Source organism: Lissotriton vulgaris, chromosome 9 (genome assembly GCF_964263255.1).
Source record: "Lissotriton vulgaris chromosome 9, aLisVul1.2, whole genome shotgun sequence".
Lineage (NCBI taxonomy): Eukaryota > Metazoa > Chordata > Amphibia > Caudata > Salamandridae > Lissotriton > Lissotriton vulgaris.
Window position 1 is genome coordinate 357078071 of NC_141697.1, and position 20289 is coordinate 357098359.

Sequence of the window (20289 nt, forward strand, 5' to 3'; positions counted from 1 at the left end):
TCATAGCAAGCATATTTATTGCAAACTACAGCACGTATCAGGGTGGCTTCCATACCTTTTTAGGGCAATGCCAACACATTTATTTATTATACTGACTGGTGTACATCCACACCATTTCTAGCATGGTTTAAAGGTCAGGGTGGGATTATTGAATGCTCACAAACTGACGAATTTGTGAATGTTGACAAATGCACAAGATTATTCATGCCTTGTAACTCATATTACTCCCCACTTGCAAGTAATGTAGTTGTTGCTGTAGCCTTACTGGTACTAATGTGCATGTTACCACATTCCAATATCTCCTAGAGTTCTTCTACGCCCCTATCTTAAAAATACCCGTTTGAATTGCCCGTCAGATTTGCATTTTCAACATTCGGTATTTAATGTGTTCTAGTTTCAGAGCCCTGGTCCCATTGATCCAATTCTATTGCAGTGTTTCAGTGCACATGTTCCCTTTTCAGTCCTTTTTTCATTGATAATTGTGTTTCAAAGTCAATGCCTAAATATAATATTCCCATTCATACTGTCCCTGTGACAAGGTCAGAATTCACTGTCAGCTCACATGTCTATATCATCATGTCAGTATCATCAGTGTCATAGTCATAGTCATAGTCAAGAATCTTTATTCGGTGATTAAAAAACACCATAAAAGCACACATACATATACATAGATAAAAAAAACATTAAATATTAGTCAAGATCCTTGTACATAATGATACAGTAAAAATACCAACATACAGGGCCATAAATTTAAAACAGAGAGTCCCAAGTCTTTCATTCCTCTCCCCTCGTCATCCTTAGTCGAACCGCCACCTTGATAAAATTCATAACACAACATAAGGTTAGCGGGTCAGAAGCTTTTTGCAAATAGACTAAAGCATCCCTGGCATGTTCCAATTGGGCTTTTTTTAAGATGTTTACTAGGAATCTACGCCTGGGCATGGAAAAATAGGGGCAAAGCAAGATAAAATGAAGGGAATCCTGCGGAGACCGGTTGTCGCAGCCGCAGGGTCCCTTCTGCTCAATTGACGTGGTGAAACCTGCTGGAGAAGCCAACATAAAAGGAAGTAAGTTCAGTCTAAAACGACACATAAGAAATCTGTCCTGTGTGTTATACACAAGATACAGATATGGCTCCATACCCTCCACACTTTTCACCAAGTTATAAGCCCTCACAGACTTTTTCTCTCCTTCAACCTCAGCACGGCATAGGGTTTTCCGCTCTAGGAAAATTTCCCTACTTGTTTCTTGTGCTGTGCTGAGATGGTTGTGGGGTTCCTGAAGAGGTTTCCGAAGCCTAGATCCTCAAGAGTGTTTCTCACATATTTAAGCCAGGGGATGCGCATGCAGTGAGTCCTACCCAAGCAGTCCAATAAAATTTCTCTGCTTAAGTGCGCATCTGGGTTTGCCCAAATTTTTAGCCACGCCACAATTGGCCTAAGTTTTAACAAGTCAACCAGGTATGGCCTCCCTAGCTCCCTATGAGCTATGTATCCAGCAGTACTGGGTGGTACCCTCAGGATAGATTTCAGGTGTCTGTTTTCTTCCTGTTCAATTCTAGCAGTGTTCACAAAGCCCCAAACTTCTGCCCCGTAGCTTACTTTAGAGCATGTTATGGAGCCGTACAGGTTCATCACCTGTTCCGTGCTCCATCTGCCCAGCCTCCTGCCATAACCGGCTATTGCCCCATTAGAGGCAATCATTTTATTACAGCGTTCTGCCACCAAGGAGTTGAATTGGAGAGCACCATCAAAGGTTACTCCGAGATAGGAGAACGTTTTTACCTCCTCTAAACAATGGGTGCCTATTGTGTAAGAGAATTTAGAAGAAGGTTTTTTGCCTGCCAGGAGCACGTATGACTTGCCTAAGTTGACAGATAGGTCCAGGTCACTCATAAACTTGACAAACCCATCTATCAGAATTTGTAGGCTTCGGGGTGTACGCGCAAGCAAGACCGCGTCATCTGCATAAAGCAGGACAGGGATATGCCGCGTCCCAACCCTTGGGGAATCTGCTTTTAAGCCCAAAAGAGACTGCTCCAGATTATTAATGTAGAGGGAGAACAAAAAAGGGGCAAGAATACAACCTTGTCTGACTCCACTTTTACATGAAAAGGAGTCAGACAGCCCACCCTCCCTGTTAAATCTTACTTTAGCCGTAGTATCGCTATGCAGCTCTCTTAATATGGTGATTAAACCACTCTCGATCCCCAAGCCTGCCATCATGTCCCACAACTTCCCTCTATTGACGTGGTCGAATGCTGCTGCCAGGTCCATGAATCCCATATAAATGGGTTCATCACTGGCCAGAGTGTATTTGGCAGTCAGCATATATAGGTTCAGGCATTGATCGCTAGTGGACCTCCCTGACCTGAACCCATATTGAGTGTCCGAGAAGATGTTATTCTCTTCGGTCCACTCGGACAATCTGTTCAGAATTGCCCTTCCCAAAAGTTTAGCCGAAACGTCAATCAGGGAAATAGACCGGTAACACCTAGGGTCGTCCTTGTTGCCCTTTTTAAAGATTGGCACAATGATCGCTTTAGACCATGATGGAGGGAGACCACAGGTGATAGCGGTGTTTAAGACCCTAGTCATCAGGGGGGCCCATAGGTCTATATTGCTAAGAAAAAGGTCAGGGGGAATTCCATCCGGACCCGGGGCTTTCTTCTTAGTTAGACTCTCCATCCCTGCCACGATCTCCTTAAGAGTAAATACTACCAGGGGAGCCTGACTTGGGGTTGCTGATGGCTCTACAAGGGTGCCCGGTTCATGGTTGTACAAACTCCTAAAGTGGGTATCATCAGTGTCAATGTCTCCATATCCCTGCCTAGTTCAGCACATCAATGCCAAAGACCCAATGTTAATACCTCTGTGGCATTGTCCCCTGTCACAGTCAGTGTACGAGTGTCATGCTCTGTGTCTCCATGTCAGTGCCCTTGTACTCCTTTGCGAGTTTCTCTGGGTCAATATCTCTGCATCAGCATTCAATGTCAATGACCGTATGCCAGTGACATTGACATATCAGTGCACCAGTTTCTGCATGTCAGCATCCCAGTGTCAATGCCACTCTGCTGATATCTATGTGCCTTTGCACAAGGTCTCCTGCTGTCTGTGCCATCTTCTCCAAGTCTGCATTCCTGTGGGGAGTGTCCTGATGTCAGAATCTTATTGTGATTTTGTGGCAGCTTTAGAGGCCCTGTGTCATTGTGCAAATATCCTTGCCTCCCAGTGCCCCGGGATAAACATTCCAGTATAGGTGGGCGCATAACAATGTTAATGTCCACTTGCTGGTGCTGCCTTATCAAACTTTCTCTGTTCCAATATCAGTGTCTGTGTCGTACGCCATTGTCTCAATGTCAGCGTGTCAATGTTATGGCAACAGGTTCACTGTAGCGAAGGAGGTGTTTTTCTATTAGTTGCCTAAAGTCTCCAAATAAAGCACAAGTTTTCAGTTTTCAAAGGTTCGTAGCACATCTTGCTTTTTGGTTTTCTGATGTAAACTACCCCTAGCGTGAATCTCATTTAGTAGCATTTTCCTTGTCTGTTGCATGGGGATGAGTACAACAGACACAAACGTGTTTTTTCCAGCCCCTTCCATTTTTTTGTAGGGCCCGGTACACCTTTTGACTGCTGTTGTGTACGTTCCCCATGTAACATAGCACCAGGGATGTGTTACCTAGACTGGCCTGGGGGTGCAGCAGGCATATTCGCCCTCTTTCTGCACCTCTGTGACACTTCGGTGTTACAGAAGAGGCCACATACTCTTATGCACCCATGTCTGTAATACTTATTACCGCCGTATGACTTATAGCTCTATCTTAAAGGTGTTATTTTCATACGGTGAGCCCGATGTAAAGGTGTAAAACGATTTCCCTCTGTGCTCACACCGCATTATGGGTGTGAGTACAGAGCCAAAGAGGACGCCAGGAGACGCACTAACTCTGAACACCAAAAGACTACAGAAACAGAAGAAAAATTGTGGATAATACTGCTTTATTTGTAGGTTTCATAAAAGTCCCATTGCAAGTGACTGGGCATCGCCACACGAATACCGCAGGCTAACAACTATTAAGCTGTTAATAGCGTGGTAGGTCTCAGTTCCGCATAGTCCACAGGAACACCAGGACACACCCGCAGTTCAGTGGGTGCTCAGAAAAAAACAAAAATGCCTACTGTGTGTGCAGATCACATGGTGACAATAATACAGATCAGCGTAAACAAAAGGAACTATGAAATACAAACACGTTTAATGGAGACAGTGGGGCAGATTTACAAGCCAATAGCGCCACTTTTGGGTCACTTTTGCGTCATTTTCCCCCATGATAAAAATGACGCAAAAGTGGCGCCAGAGGCTTGTAAATATGCCCCAGTGTGTTTGTGAATGCAGTAAGGTTGGAGAACAGAACATAGACACTGGAATGTGGAACTTCTAGTGTAGAAAAAGTAGTAGGAAAAGAAGTTAGAAGGATGAGAAATGTTGGATCAAGTGTGACATGCATCCAAAGATGCTACTGAAAAAGGTGATAGCGATACGAAGCGGAGTAGAGTAGAGCTGGTATGGATGTGATCAATGTCGCCCAAGGAATATGGGAACATTGATGAGACAGAGAAATTGAGCTTTGGAAAATTGAGTATTAAATTAATACATTTCATAATCTTTCTTAGAGTGACGTACACACCACCATCTTTGGTAGTTTTGGAGGACCGCATGTTAGGGTTTTTGTGTGGCAAATTCCATGTGTGCACTTAAGAGTAGTGTGGATCCCAATGTGTGAGTGTGTGCTTTGGACGTCTGAGGGTAAGGGAAGTCAGCAAGAGAATGTTGGAACGTTGTTGCTGTGGCACCATTGGAGTAAGACACAATTTCTTACCAACGAAGAGTGAAACTGTTCATTTGTGTGGTTGTTACATGGAAAGATAAAGGTAAACTGAACTCTTATCCACTGGTTACCAGGACATGGTGCCATACTGATGTCAGATCTCTTCATAATCTTTACTGTAAAAAATGTGTAACACGTTCAAACTTTCAGAGCTCCATTGAAGGCCACGGTTTCACATGGATAGAAGCCACGGCATGATGCCATTTTATTTAACACATTTAAAAGTAAAATTAGAATGCAAAAATAAAAAAGCGTAAGACTAATTTGCGGTCGGGTTCACAATTTTTCCCATGAAGAGGGTGCTTCTGGTTTGCTTGTGATAAATCAACACCAGGAAGGGTCTGTTGAATTTGATGGTGGGATTGGACATTGGCATCCACCCTAAGTAAGTTGTGCCTGCAGCTTCTGTGCCTTTCTCGTCGATGCTTAGCATTGCCTTGTGAACAGCCTACAAAGAAAATCAACAAGGTTAGAAAGATGGATGGTAAGTATGCAGTCCACAATAAAAAAAAATAGCTCCAGGGCCTAAGATATAGCTCAGGAGGCCCCTATAACATGCACCACCCACAGTACCTGCCAGCATTGCTAAATGCCAGTTCCAACACTTTCTACCAACCATAACACTCATACAAATATGACAGTGTGAACTCTTCCAGGTCACACAAAGCAATAGGAATGGCCTGGGCGTGCAGGAAATAAAGGGGTGTTATCATTAGGTGAACATGACAGTTAAAACATACAATTTTATATGAAAAAACACTGAAATTATAATAGTTATCTCAAGTGGATATCTATGCCTGAAAGCAGGCATCAAAGGGTTGCAATAACCTACCGAGCATGAATAACATAAAGTGAACATGCAATAACCGGAAAGAAACACCATACCAGCCATCATCGAAAGAGCAGCAAGAGCCTGGGAAAGTCCTCCCAGTGTCCACTAAGCACCAAGGTTACTCTACCACCTCCACAGCAAGAGGAAGATGCTAACACCACCAGAAGAATAAGCCTTATTCAAAAGGCTGAAGAGAAGGCCTGCAAGTGCCCCACCAGGTTTGGGCCATCATTAGATAACATGAACCAATCACAGCAAGATACCTGAGTGTCAGATGTGGGTGCTGTGCACATTGTGTATCCAGCCGATGTACCCATAACTAGGGAAAAACCAGTCCTGCGTTGCTTGTGTTCCGTTTCAGGGGAGACCTGGCTTTGCAGTTTGGCCTGACTGTTCCCAACTGGTTGTTAGACGTGACCGCCTTAGGGTGGTGTGGTATCTTCTGATGTAGAGTTACTCTGTTTATCCCCCTCACCCCGTCCCCTGCTTGTGATAATGGTTTGTGCTCCTTTGAGAAGCTTTGGAATGGTATAGCCCTCAGAATTCTATGTGAAGCTCCCTGTGTGGAGTGTTCGTCAGAGCGTTCAGGGCAACAGCTGTGGCTGGGGTCTTTTGCTGTACTTCAGAAAATAAACACCACCTGTTTTTGTAATTCATCGTTTCCTGTCATTCCAAGTTTCTTGATTTTACACTGGCGACGAGAATGGGATGCAGAAAATATGAGGAAGAGAAGAATCTGACCCCAACACGCAAAAGTAGTTAGTCTGTTTTGTGACTATCAACGGTACCGTGAGTACAATTATATATGAAAAACCTCTCCTGAAGGGACTCATTTGATATCCCAAGTTGGCAAACAAAAACGGTTTTTAAAGAAGGGTACCTTTCAAAAATCTGTCATTTATTTTGCAAAAGGAAAAGTATTTGGGAAAAGACTACCTCTGGAAAGTCTGTGAGAGCAGCTTCACATTTTTACCCAGCTGAGCCTTTATTTATAGCGCTGATGGTATTAACTGTTGACAAGGTGCACCGTCCCCACACTCCACGGATGTTGTGGTAAACAACTCCACACCAGTCGAGGGATATTTAATGGAGTGATCCCACTCCAATTGCGCTTCTCTCTTTCCACAGTAGAGACTCCACTTATCTGCTGGGGAAACTCATTCGAACGTGCTGGTTTCTTCTTGGCAGCATTCCTTGTATCAGTGTTTGTTTTTAACTCTGTTTGGGAAGGAGTTTTGGGACGGAGGTCGTTCCTTTCCTGTTAGAAAGGGGAATCTGTTGAGGAATGTTATGATAGACGTTGTGTAGACTGTGAAAGGAGCTGGTAGTTCTTCCACTTTTGTATTACAGTGGAACAGCGGCTTCATGTGGAACTTTTTGGTATTTTTTTTTCTTTGTAATTCTATGCTATCGTACATACTAAAAAATTTCAGTTTTCAGACTATTTCAAATTTTAAAAGACATGTACACAAATTTGATGCATGCCTACCTTACAATAGAGGCATAATATTTGTATGCAGTTTTACGAGTGGGTAAAGATTGGTTGAGAAAACACAGGAGGAAAACTTGATATATCTTTGTTGCTATTCGCACGTTAATACTCACATAATCATAATGCAGAATGTTACACCTCCACCATTTTTTCTGGCCACTCCAGGGGAGCCAGTCTTAACATGGAACAAGTGGAAAAAGGTATTTCAAAACTATGCAGTGGTATGTGGTCCAAATTTAGACCTAGAAAGAAAGTGGCATTATTATTACACTACTTAGGGGCTGAAGGCCAAGAAATTTCTAGAACACCTTCCTGATCTGGGTGTAAATGATGCCAGGGGTCTGAATGAATATGAAATTAGTTTGAAGAAACTTGACATCCAATTCTTTCCGAGAATCAGCACAATAATGGGACAGTACCATTTTGGGAAAAGAGGGCAGAAGGAGGGTGAAACAGTATAGGAATTTGTTTCAGAGTTGAGAAAGTTAGCTGGCACTTGCAAGTTTGGAGGAGCGTGTGTGGAGCGGACACGTGACCAATTCCTTTTAACGTGTACGATTGAGCGAATAAGTGAAGAGGTGTGGTTAAAAGACAACCCGCCCCTTGGGGAGGTGCTTATTGTGGCAAAACAGGTGGAGTACTTGATGCAGTGTGTGAGCGAGATCAAGCAGGATTGTGAAGGGAAGGCCAAAGTGAGTGAAGTCTCGGTGGAGAGTGCGAAGGTGCTTGCCGACAAAGGCCCAATAAAGGAACAGAAGGCGAATAAGGGTAATTTGAGTTTTAAAGGATGTTGTTACAGGTGTGGTAAACCTGGACACTGAGCGAACAGCAGGGAGTACCCCGCACTCAAGGTGACATGAAATAAGTGTGGTAGGAGGGGTCACTTTAGGCAATGCTGCAGAAGTAACGCTAATTACAGGAAAAACATCAGAGCTGACACTACCCGGGTATGTGACGAAATTGTGTTACAGATTAAGGGAGAGTCTGTGAGCAATCCTAAGCATTTCATAACTGTAGAGGAGATAAAAGTTGAAGAGATGTTTGATTTGTGTTCTAAACTGACAATCATATCAGTGGAAGATTTTGAGAAAATTTCAAAGGGAAAATTGACACTGCAGAGATCAGATGTACGACCAGGAGATTATGGTGCGCAACCCATACCGATGAAGGATTATTTCTGGGGCACTGTTGGGTACAAAGAAAGACTTGCCATCTCTAAGATATATGTGTCCAAGAAAGGGGACAACATACTAGGTTGGCAAGCACAAAAGGAAGTAGGCATTTACCTCAGCCCCAACAAGAACCCTCAAATATTAGTACAAGAGGTGGGGAAAACACTGGAGGGAATTGAAGAAGAATTCAGGGATGTTTTAACCGAACGTTTAGGATGCCCACAGAATAAGACTTAAAGAGAACTCCAAGCCGTTCTCAGTCAAGGTTAAGAACCTACATATTTTGATACAGGAAACAGTGAGGGAGGAGTTAGAGAAGTTGTGCAGGTTGGAGGTGATTGAACCGGTAGAAGCCACTGAGTGGTTGGCACCCATTGTTGCAGCCAGGAAGGGGGATGGTGCAGTGCCTTTATGCACTGACCTAAGAGCACTAAACAGGGAAGTTATAGTTGAAAAGTACCCTCTGCAGAATATTTCACAAATGATGAGCAGGTTAGCGGGAGCAAAGGTATTCACTACACAGGATCTAACCTCTGCCTACTACCAAGTCATGCTCCACCCTGAATCACAAGAGCTCACTGCGTTCATCACGCCAATGGGAGCCTACAAATTCAAGCGCATGCCTTTTGGACTTTATTCCGCTGCCGTGGTCTTTCAAAGGATCATGCGCAACCTTCTAAAAGGCATACCTGGGGTGGTGTGCTACCAGGATGATGTTCTGATCTTTGGGGAGGATGGTACTCAACACGAACACCGGCTCAGACAGGTGCTAAAGAGATTCCAAGAACAAGGACTCACGGTGAAGAGAGAAAAGTGCAAGATTGGGTGTGCTCAGATAGAGTTTCTGGGGCACAAGGTGACAATGGAGGGCATTCTCCCTAAGGCAGAGCTGCAAAACACCATTCTGAACCTTACACCACCCAAAAGCAAATATTAATTCAAATCCTTTATGGGAATGGTGGAATTCTACAACAAGTTTGTTCAGAACTTTGCCAGACGCACATATACCATCCGCCACCTGCTAAGGAAAGTGGTGACTTTCGATTAGAGTGAGGCGTGTCAGAAAGAGTTCGAAGACACTAAGAAGGCCTTGGCTGAAGCTCCCAAACTCAAATCCTTTGCCTGGCAGGAAGACCGTGTTAACCACCGACACCAGCTCCAAAGGATTAGGAGCTGTTCTGATGCAAATAGGAGAAGGTGGAGAGGAAATAATAGTGTTTGCATCACGCTCACTATGCAAGGCAGAGTTCAACTACTCTGTAATCGAGAAAGAGGCTTTGGCGGTACATTGGGCTGTTAATACATTTAGAGACTTTGTGTGGGGAATGACGTTCAACCTGAGGACAGTTCACAAGCCTTTGGTCGGAGTCTTCACCAAGAAGGGGTTAGACTCCATCTCAAACAGAATCAGACCGTGGGTCGTGAGTCTCCAAGAGTACACGTTTCAGGTCGAATATGTGCCTGGGGTGAGGAACTTTGCAGCCAACTGCCTCTCTCGCCTGGTGAGAGAAGAAGGTGAGGAAGCAGTCAATGAGGAGGAGGAAGATGAGGGAGACAAGGAGATGCCGGTGTAGAACGTATGTGTCATCACCCAAGGAGCCTTAGAAGAAGCAAGCTGGTAGGAAGCCTTGAGGGCTGACGTGCTCCTGCAGAGGGTGTGTGGAAAGACAAAGGGTGTTTGGATGGACAAAGACAAGAGGGAAGAGACACTTGGACCGTTCTTGATGGTCAGAGACGAACTATCCATTGTTGATGATTGTCTTTTTGGGTACAAGGTTGGTCCCTCCTGAGGCATAGGGAGAGAGCTTGGGCAATTTATCCCACGAGGGGCACCTGGAAGTTACCAAAACCAAACAGAGGTTGCGTCTAGATTATTGGTGGCCCAGCATGGATCTTGAATTCGAGAGGAAAATAAGAGACTGCGTACCATGCTCCACCAGAGATAAGGTTCTAAAACAACACCACCTCCCATGCACTGTAGGTCTCTTCCTGTGGGCCCGTGGGCAGATGTGGCTTTTGATATAGTGGGTCCCTTGACAAGGGAACATCGCACACCTTACATACTGGTACTCATAGATCTTTATTCCAGGCGGCGCCAACTAAAGTTTGTGTCAGAAATCACTACAAGAACCATCATAGACTTCCTACTAGAAGTGTTTATAAAGGAAGGTTTGCCAAGTAGCTTATTGACCGACAATGGAGTGCAACTCTGCTAAAAAAAGATGAGGTAATTCCTAGAGTGCAATGAGGTAAAACACAAGCTTAGTGCACTTTATCACCCAGAGACAAATGGGATGGTCAAACGGTTCACCAAGACCATCAAGGAGGGTATCCAACTAGCGAGGGCAAGTGGGTTGTGCTGGAAGGACGAGGTATTGAAAAAATTAGAAGCCTACAGACTAACCCCTCATCAAACCACAGGCATGACACCTTTCGAATTACTCAAAGCTAGAAAACCCAACTCAAGGCTAGTACCAGGGTGTATGAAATGGTACAAAGGTTGGACTGGTCACTCTGAAGAGTTACAGTGGCGGGACAGAGAATGTAAGGCCATGATGGATAGGAAAAAACAGATTTGATAGACTACATGCAATCAAAGACATGGGATTCCGGGTGGGGGATCTGATTAAAGTTAAAGCACCCTCGGGTAGAGCGAATTGGTCAGAATTTTCTGAGCCTACCAAAATTGTAAAGTTATTCAGGAATGCTGTGAAAACGCAAGTAGGGAAGATTTGGAACCTGGGGAGGGTGGTGAAGTACACTGCTCCCACTGTGGACATCAACAACCCTTTAACAAATGAGAGCAGAATCCAAAGTAGTGTTAGGTCACCAGAACCGGGGTGTTCCAGGCAGGCCTACTCCATTCCCAGGGGAATATGCAGGAAGGTTTCACGCCCAAAATATTTGGAACACTATGTAGACAAATAAATGTAGCCATCATTCACTCTCCCCCATTTGCACTGTTGTTTCCTTTTAATGAGTAAAGGAGGGGGATGTGTGGTATCTTCCGATGTAGAGTTACTCTGTTTATCCCTCTCATCCCCTCCCCTGCTTGTGATAATGGTTTGTGCTCCTTTGAGAGGCTTTGGAATGTTGCATCACTCAGAATTGTATGTGAAGCTCCCTGTGTGGAGTGTTCGTCAGAGCGTTCAAGACGACAGCTGTTTTTGTAATTCATAGTTTCCTGTCATTCCAAATTTCTTAATCTCAAAGGTGGTCTTCCCCCCAACTTTTTGCCTTCCTCCTCCACTATTTCTGACCTCGTTTTTGTGGTATTAGGACTCTAAATCCTTTACCACTGCTAACCAGTGCTAAAGTGCTTGTGCTGTCTCCTCTAAACATGGTAATATTGGATTATTCCCAGGGTCACTCGAATTATGCAAGTGTGCGATGGTGGCTATTTTTGCAAAATTGTAGATTTGCCCCATAATCCATCATCTGCTGCAAAACTGCAGATTTTAACAAAACAATTGTTTCAAATTCAAATGGTTCAAAAGTTAGTTACAACGCAGCAACATCAGAGGAAGGGTATTAAACTGGTACTAATGAGGTACAACTAATAGTCAAACAGTGACAAAATAATGAAGTAATACTATCACAAAATATGCAGCATAATGCTAAATAATTTGGCTTTTCTTGCTGCATAATTTACTCAAACCTGCCACATAATTTTACCATCCCATGCCGCATAATTTCAGTGGCCCTGCTTATTCTCAATTGGCATATTTAATTTATTTATAAGTCACTAATAAAGTGGCACTACCTATGCCTGGGGCCTGTAAATTAAATGCTACTTGTAGGGCTGCAGCACTGATTGTCCCACCCACTTAAGTAACCCTTTAGACATGTCTCAGGTCTACCGTTGCAGAGCCTGTGTGCAAAGTTTGAAACCGTCAATTCGACCTGGCAACATAAACCTTTTGCCAAGCCCAAACATTCTGATTTAATATTTGTAAGTCACCCCTAGGAAAGGCCCTGGGCAGCCCAAAGGGCAGGGTGCAATGTATTTAAGTAGTAGGACATGCAATTTTACTTTTAACATATCCTGGTAGTTAAAAACTCTTTAATTCATTTTTCACTACACAAGGCCTATCGCTCCCAGACGATAACATTGGAGCTGCCTTATTACATACTTATCTTACATATCATACTTATCACAACTCTCTCCTCAGGCGGAAGCCGGGAGATTTTATGCTGCACTTTTGATTGTATTCACTCTGTGTTTTTAAAATACTTGAAATCACTTGCCATCTGCTACGAGCGCTCTACCGCCCATCCGACTAAACGCTGATGCGGACCAGGGTTGCCATAGCAACGCCGCCCTTCGGTAACCGGCCACGCCCAACCGCGCTGACCACGCCCCCGCCAGCCTCTTTAAAAGCTCGCGCTGATCACTGGCGCTTGTTGCTCACAACTCTCTCCTCAGGCGGAAGCCGGGAGATTTTATGCTGCACTTTTGATTGTATTCACTCTGTGTTTTTAAAATACTTAAAATCACTTGCCATCTGCTACGAGCGCTCTACCGCCCAGCCGATTAAACGCTGATGCGGACCAGGGTTGCCATAGCAACGCCGCCCTTCGGCAACCGGCCACGCCCAACCGCGCTGACCACGCTCCCCGCCACACCCCATCTCACCACTATTTACAATGCACCGGACCCGGAAGCGCAGCGGACGAGCGCAGCGGGCGCGACGATTGCGCGCCGAATGCGCGCATAAGGCAAGCTCGTCTGCGCTCGTCCGCGCCGAGGACGGGCCCAGGGCCACCCCCCCTGTATCACTGCTTCCCTGGCCCAATCAAAACTCATCGCCACTAACCTACACCTCTGCCCAACTTCTAAGCATCAGACCTATAGCAGAGGCAGCCCACACTCTACCTCACTTCAGCTATACTAACCCTTGTATAGGACCACTCAAATGTCCCACTTGCACTGAGAATATGCCTGCTCCTCCCATAAACTCTTCCCGTCAAGTGTTAGCAGCACTCATAAATGTACGGTCCCTGCCGAAACACAAATTTGAAATTGCCGATTTCATAGACTCACACAAACTAGATATATTATTTGTCACTGAGACATGGGGGGACGAGTCCTCCGGTCCCGATTTCAGAGATGCTACGCCCAGCAACTACTGCGTATGCAAGCTAGACAGACCAAAAAGAAAAGGTGGAGGAATAGCTATTATTTATAAAGACCATTTCAAAATAACTACAACAGAGTTAAACTACTCTGAGTGCTAGGCACTCCTCTTTACTATAGGCCTCTCCGGCAGATCATCATTCAAAGGCATGTTAATCTACCGCCCTCCAGGATCCAGATCCAAATTCCTCTCGTTCTTAGACAACATCATCGAGGCTTCAATAGGATCCCCACACTTTACCATCTTGGGTGACTTCAATTTTCATCTAGAAGCCACGGACGACCCCGATACCGCAACACTAATCAATGACCTAGAGGCAGCTGGACTCTTACAAATGGTTAAACAGCCCACCCATAAAGCGGGACACACTTTGGACTGACTCTTCACCAACAACCCAAAGATTTCCATCACCAGGTTCACCCCTCTAGTTTGGACAGATCATGTTGCCGTATGTTTTTCCATCCCAACCAACTCTAGTACCCCCCCTTCTACACCTTCTTCGCCTACCAATTTTAGAGATTGGAAAAACATTAATCTGGACCATCTCACACAGATAATGCGGGACAGCTCAATGCCAAATGAACAGGATCCCATAGCAGCCTCTGCTAACTACCTGAATAATCTAAATGCAGCTTGTAATAAGCTAGCACCCATCAAAACCTCTCACCGGAGTAGAAAACTCCCCTCTGCTCCTTGGTTCACCGAACCGCTCCGACTACAGAGACAATACTGTAGGAACCTAGAAAGGCAGTGGCGCCGCCATTTCAAACCCCTGACAAAATCACATACAAAAACGCTTTATCTAACTACAAAAAACTTATAACAGCAGAGAAAACCATTAACTACACCAACCAAATCAATCAGGCCAAAAACTCGACAGGTAAACTATTTCAGGTGGTCAGTTACCTATCCAACCCCCTTGCACCTCGCCCAGAAGGATCACAGGCTCTTTCGGACGCTTTGGCCAAATTCTTTGAAGATAAAGTCAGAGCCATTTTCACCACTTTCTCCCCTGACCCTTCTCCCACTTCCACTCTGCAATCTACCGCCGATAATGCCCCAGCCTTTCTAGCCTTTGAATCCACCACGCAAGAACTCATCCAACCCTTGATCGCCCGAACCAAATCAGGTTCACCTTTTGATCCTTGCCCTCCTGGCATTCTTAATCTCATCCCTGAATCCATTGCCCCGTTACTATCTACCATCTGTAATGCAATGTTCACAACTGGCATCTACCCTTCTGTCTGGAAGGAAGCTATCATTAAACCTCTTCTAAAAAAGCCTACCCTAGACCCTCTCCTTCTTGCCAGCTACAGGCCCATCGCATGTCTCCCGTTCCCTGCTAAGATTTTTGAAAAAATCATGAACACTCAGCTGTCAACCTACATACATGATAATAACCTGCTGGACGACACCCAGTTTGGGTTCCGACAGGGCCATGGAACAGAGACTGCGCTCTTAAAAGCAGCGGACGAGATAAGGTCCACAATGGATAACGGAGGCTCTGCGATTCTGATACTTTTAGATCTCTCCGCAGCCTTCGACACGGTCGATCATGTCACTTTGATCGACCGTGTCGCGGCCATAGAAATAAAAGACAAAGCTAAAGATCTTCTTGCTTCATTTCTGTCTAACCGCCCGCAAACAGTGAAAATAGGCAACTACACCTCTCAGACCTTCTCTCTGCCTTGTGGAGTACCGCAGGGATCATCGCTGAGCCCGACACTTTTCAACATATATGTGTCTGACTTGGCGAGGGTCATAAAATCATACGGAATCTCCCTCACTACATACGCTGACGACACCCAACTGGTATTGTCCGTATACAACGACGGCACTTCCGTGGCAGCTAACTTCCAAAATGGAATGAAGGCAATAAGCTCCTGGATGTCATCCAACTGTCTTAAACTGAATTCTGATAAGACAGAAGTGATGACATTCGGGAGGCTGCAACCTACTTGGTCCCCGCAATGGTGGCCACCTCAGATGGGACAACCTCCTGAACCAGTAACCAAGGTACGAAACCTAGGTGTCATCTTCGATAACAAGATGTCCTTCCAGCAGCATGCTAATTCGGTGGTTTCCTCTTCCTTCCACATTTTAAAAAGGATCAAAAAGCTAATCCCTTACCTACCTCCATCCGCAGGCAATATCTTAGTCAGCACATTAGTCTTCTCCAAAACAGACTACTGCAATGCCTTGCTACTAAACGCACAACAAAAGGTCCTCAACAAATTGCAGACAGTGCAAAATGCAGCAGCCAGGACCCTGTTATCTATCCCTAAATTTGCATCTGTCTCCCCTTACATCCGACAGCTACACTGGCTGCCGGTGAGGAGTCGGATCAAATTCAAGGCTTTATGCATAGCATATAAAGCTATCCACAACCGAGGCCCTCTATTTCTAAGACAAGCCTTCTGCCCGCTCGAACACCCAAGAACATTACGTTCATCCTCAGCTCACTTACTAAGAGTCCCTCTAACAAGAAGAGCTAATTGGGGCGACAAACGCTTCTCTGTCGCCACAGCCAAATTGTGGAACACACTCCCCCTCCACATCAAATCTGCTCCGACTCTGCTCAATTTCAGAAAAAAACTAAAAACTTGGTTGTTCCCAGCCTAAATCTCCCGAATCCAATTGAGAGTTTTTTGCAACTATAGCACCGAGACACCCTTGGGTATTTGCGCGCTCTAAAAATCGCTCAAATAAATAAATAAATAAATGATGAAGTCTTATTTTAAATTATAATTCTGAAAATGGCACTTTTTAGGAAGTTGACACTTTCTTACCTTAGCAATTTGGTGCACGTCTCTGGTCACATGGCTGGTTGTAGTTGGCAGTTGGGATTTATATATTCCTCCAAAACAGCCACACACAATGGGAGCTTAGGTGTGACTGGATGGGCCATCACTGGCAGGATGGAAAGTGGGAGTTGGAAACAGCCTCACTTACACCTGAATAGGCTGTGTCCTGTCTCCAAACAAAGTGCCTAACAACCCTGCATTGTCACTTCAGCCAGCTTGGAGCCAGGGTAGAGGAGACAGGGAATTCCTTGCACTTCAAAGCCACTATCTAGAAGCTTCTTCCACCTTCCAGATGCAGGGCACAATTGTATAACTGAAGGACATCAGACACTGGCACTTTAGTACACTTCTGGACCTGTGGATACTCTGCCAGAGGGAAAGACTGCTGTGCTGCTGAAGGACTGACACTCTGCTGGACTCCTGTTTTGCTGTGCTGACCTGCTGCCTGCTGGTGCCACCCCAGTCCAGGACCCTTGAAAGTGGTCCCAAGATGCTCTGTCCTCCTGAGGATCAAGCATAACCAACACATCTAATCTGCTGCATGAGCAGAAACAATGCATCTCCTCTACTGCATGGATTGGACCCAACGCAAAAGATTGGCAGTACTGCCACAGCCAGAATTGCCTTTGGAACAGCCACAGTGCGACACGTCCTTGGCACAGTCCCTTGCATCTTTCATCAACAGCAGCCTCGACGATGACAATAGACTCCACATGGCAGCCTCACAGATCCTCAGAACCAAAGCATCACCGCAACATTGATGCAACAGTGCCTCGCACCGCGGCCTTGCCGCATCTCGGAACTGGTGCATCATCTTGGGTGCTCGAAGGATCTTCGACATGGATCCACACAAAGCTCCGAAAACCATGATTGAAGGTACTTTTTTGTTCAGTGAGCATAACTGGGTGCTTGTGGCTAGCCAGCACTCCATCGCAGTTGTCCTCCACTTGTTACTTTGTCTCAGTCCGGCAGATATCTACAGTTGACGCTACACACCTTTTGGTATTGTTTTCTCAAAATACTTTAAAATTCAACATCTTTATTGCTCTAATTGGATTTACGACGTTTGGTCTTGTTCTATTTATTAGAAATCACCCTATTCTTCTAATCCTATTGTGGGCTCCTTTTGTGGTGTGTTGTGACTGTATGGCTGTCTGAACTGTTTTACAGGTACTTTATACATTACCTGTAAGAATGCCTGAGTGCTCTCTGCCAAGCTACCAGGGTATTGAGCACAGATTCATTTGGCATTTGCTTGTGCCTTACCCTGACAAGGATTGTGGTTGCTGCTTGACCAAGGCTCACCCCCAGTCAAACACAGGGTCAACACTGATTTGCATGTAGCTGTGTTCAAACTGAGATGGCATTATGTGCAAAATAAATATGGATTAAAATGCGGTCCCGAGTAATTACTAGTGGCTGACATTCTTTCAAGCATTCCATCCATCACATTTTTGTATACTTTAGTACTTTAGTGTGTCACCATTAGTGGCATGAATATGCTCAGACATGGGACCCATGTACACTGTGTCACTGGAGCAGAGCTCTATTCATCTGATGAGCCCATAACTAGGGCAAAACCAGTCCTGGGTTACTTGTGTTCTGGTTCAGGGATCACCAGGTTTGGCAGTTCAGCTGAACGATTCTGATTGGAGCAGGGTCAAGACTGATTTGCAAACAGCTGGTTTCAAACATAGTTGACATGGTGAGCAAAATAACAATGGATTGGGATGTGGGCCAAGTAATTACCAGTGGTTGAGTGTAATTCAAGCATTCCATCCAAAGGTTTCCTGTATACTTTAGTGTGTCAGAGGTAGAGCCCAAGGCTTGAACCAATGCACATAGGTAAGAGGGTGGCCAAAAGATCAAAATATTATATCTGTTAAGACTCGCCTCCTTTTTTCATACTGCTAACCATAACAAGAGTGGACGTACTCTGATATAATGTTCTATGTATGGCAGATTCAATTCACTGTAACATATTAGATGGGAGGATGAAATGGTAGTTTACCAGAACCTTTCAACATAATTCTTCAATCGGTATAATATTGCATTTGGAGCTACCCCATACCCTACCCAATATGTTGCCTTCAGAATTCACTGCATTTTATATTCTAGCAAGATGGGCATGTGAGCCCCCTCGCAGGTTGCGGGCTAAACAATGTGCGAATAGCCTTTCTTAGTTTAGTTCTGCAGTAAGCAATATGGGCATCCCAAGACTCATTAGCAGCAAAATTTAAAACCAAATATGAAAAGTTTCTAGTGCATTTTAAACTATTATTCCCAGCAGTGAGAGTGGACAAGAGGTGCTTCCTAGGGCCGCAGACAATGATGTAGGATTTTTTTTAATTGGTGCGTAGGTCTAGTGTGTCCATAAACTCCACAAATCCTTGTACGAGAAGATGAAGGGCTCTTGGTATGTGTGCCAACAGCACTGCATCATCCACAAGCAGTAGAGAGGGTAAAAGGAAGCCTTTAACTTTTGGACGCCTGTTGAGATGGTTACTAAAAAGGGGTGGATATTGTTAATATATGAAATAAATAAAAGTGGTGCTAAAACTCACTCTTGTCTCACTACATTAAAGATTCCTATATCTTTGGAAACCTTCCCCTGAGTCTAAATATTGTTAATATACGAATTTTTGGCCTCACTAAGAGAGCCAGGGCCAGTGAACTTCTTAGAACTCTTCACTGTTTGCCCATTAAGAAGCGGATCACTTTCAAGGCCCTGACCATTGCCTTCAAAGCCCTTCATAGTACAGGCGCCCGTTATCTCCAGAAATGGATCAGCTTCTATCTTCCTTCTAGATCCCTGAGCTCCTCTACCCAGGCCAGGGCAGTCACTCCTGTGATCCGACGTGCTCGCTGTGGGGGGCGTTCTTTCAAACATCTTGCCCCCCGGCTGTGGAACGCTCTTCCTCTTTCTCTCAGATCTAGCACAAATCTGCTGGCATTCAGGAAAGATCTGAAGACCCTGCTTTTCATGCAATAACCCGCTCCTTCTGAGCTACGTTCTCTCGCACGCCCCTTCCCCTTCCCTGGATCCGTGAGGTTCCTTCAGCGCCGGGACACTTTTCGGAGTAGCCGTGCGCTATAAAAGTACCCCCTTAACATTAACATTATCTAAATAAAAGCAGTGCTAAAACTCACCCTTGTCTCACTCCACGAAAGATTCCTATATCTTTGGAAACCTCCCCCTAATTCTTTATACTGATTCTAGCCTTCATGTCACTGTGCAAATGACCTAAAATATGCGCCGATGCTTCATACATCCCACAGGCAAGGAGATTTGACCACAGCTTAGAATGGTTGACACAATCAAAAGCTGAGGTCAAAGGTTCTTAAATCCATTTTGAGAAGGGTACAAGATGGACTTCTCCTCTGCCCACTCCTTGATCCTCTTATACAGAACTCTACCCATAATCTTTACTGTATTATCACGTAACAAAATGAGCCTGTGACAACCTAGTTGCGAGCGACCATCCTTTTTAAAAATAGGTACTATGATTGAGGTTGATTATGAGTTTGGTAATGGAGAACGGGCAAGACTATTAAAAACATTCAGTAACAGCAGTGACCAAAAATCAGAATTATGTTTTAAAAGGACGATTGGTATCCCATCCGGGCCAGGGGCTTTCCCTCCCTATACTCTGCCCAATAGGATCTTCAACCTCACTCAAAGGTAACAACCCTCCCTTGCAATCGGTGGCCATGGGGGGTTCACTTTCTGCTTGATAGCAGCATATATATTTGTAAAGTGCATCTCACAAGCCTCACTAGTGATATTACAGCTAATTGGGGTTGCTACCTGATTCATTCGTCTCATATCTGATACTGCTGTCCAAAAAAGTTTAACGTTCTTTTTGTTAGCCACTGAGACAACTGAATCCCATTGTTGTTTTACTTTTTCCATCTTCCTCTTGGTAATAGCATCCTTATAATTTTTACAGAGAGATGCCACCTCCAAAG

General features: G+C 44.7%; 1 protein-coding gene across 1 annotated transcript in view; it reads right to left on the reverse strand.

The window, feature by feature from the left end:
• Positions 1-5063: 5063 nt before the first annotated feature.
• The window catches only part of LOC147690129 (alpha-1-antitrypsin-like), a 147177-nt gene continuing 131951 nt past the window's right edge, over positions 5064-20289 (reverse strand). The window contains exon 5 of the mRNA XM_086937730.1: positions 5064-5330. Within this exon, the coding sequence (XP_086793856.1) occupies positions 5142-5330 (189 nt within the window). The 3' untranslated portion in view covers positions 5064-5141. The remainder of the gene's footprint in view (positions 5331-20289) is intronic.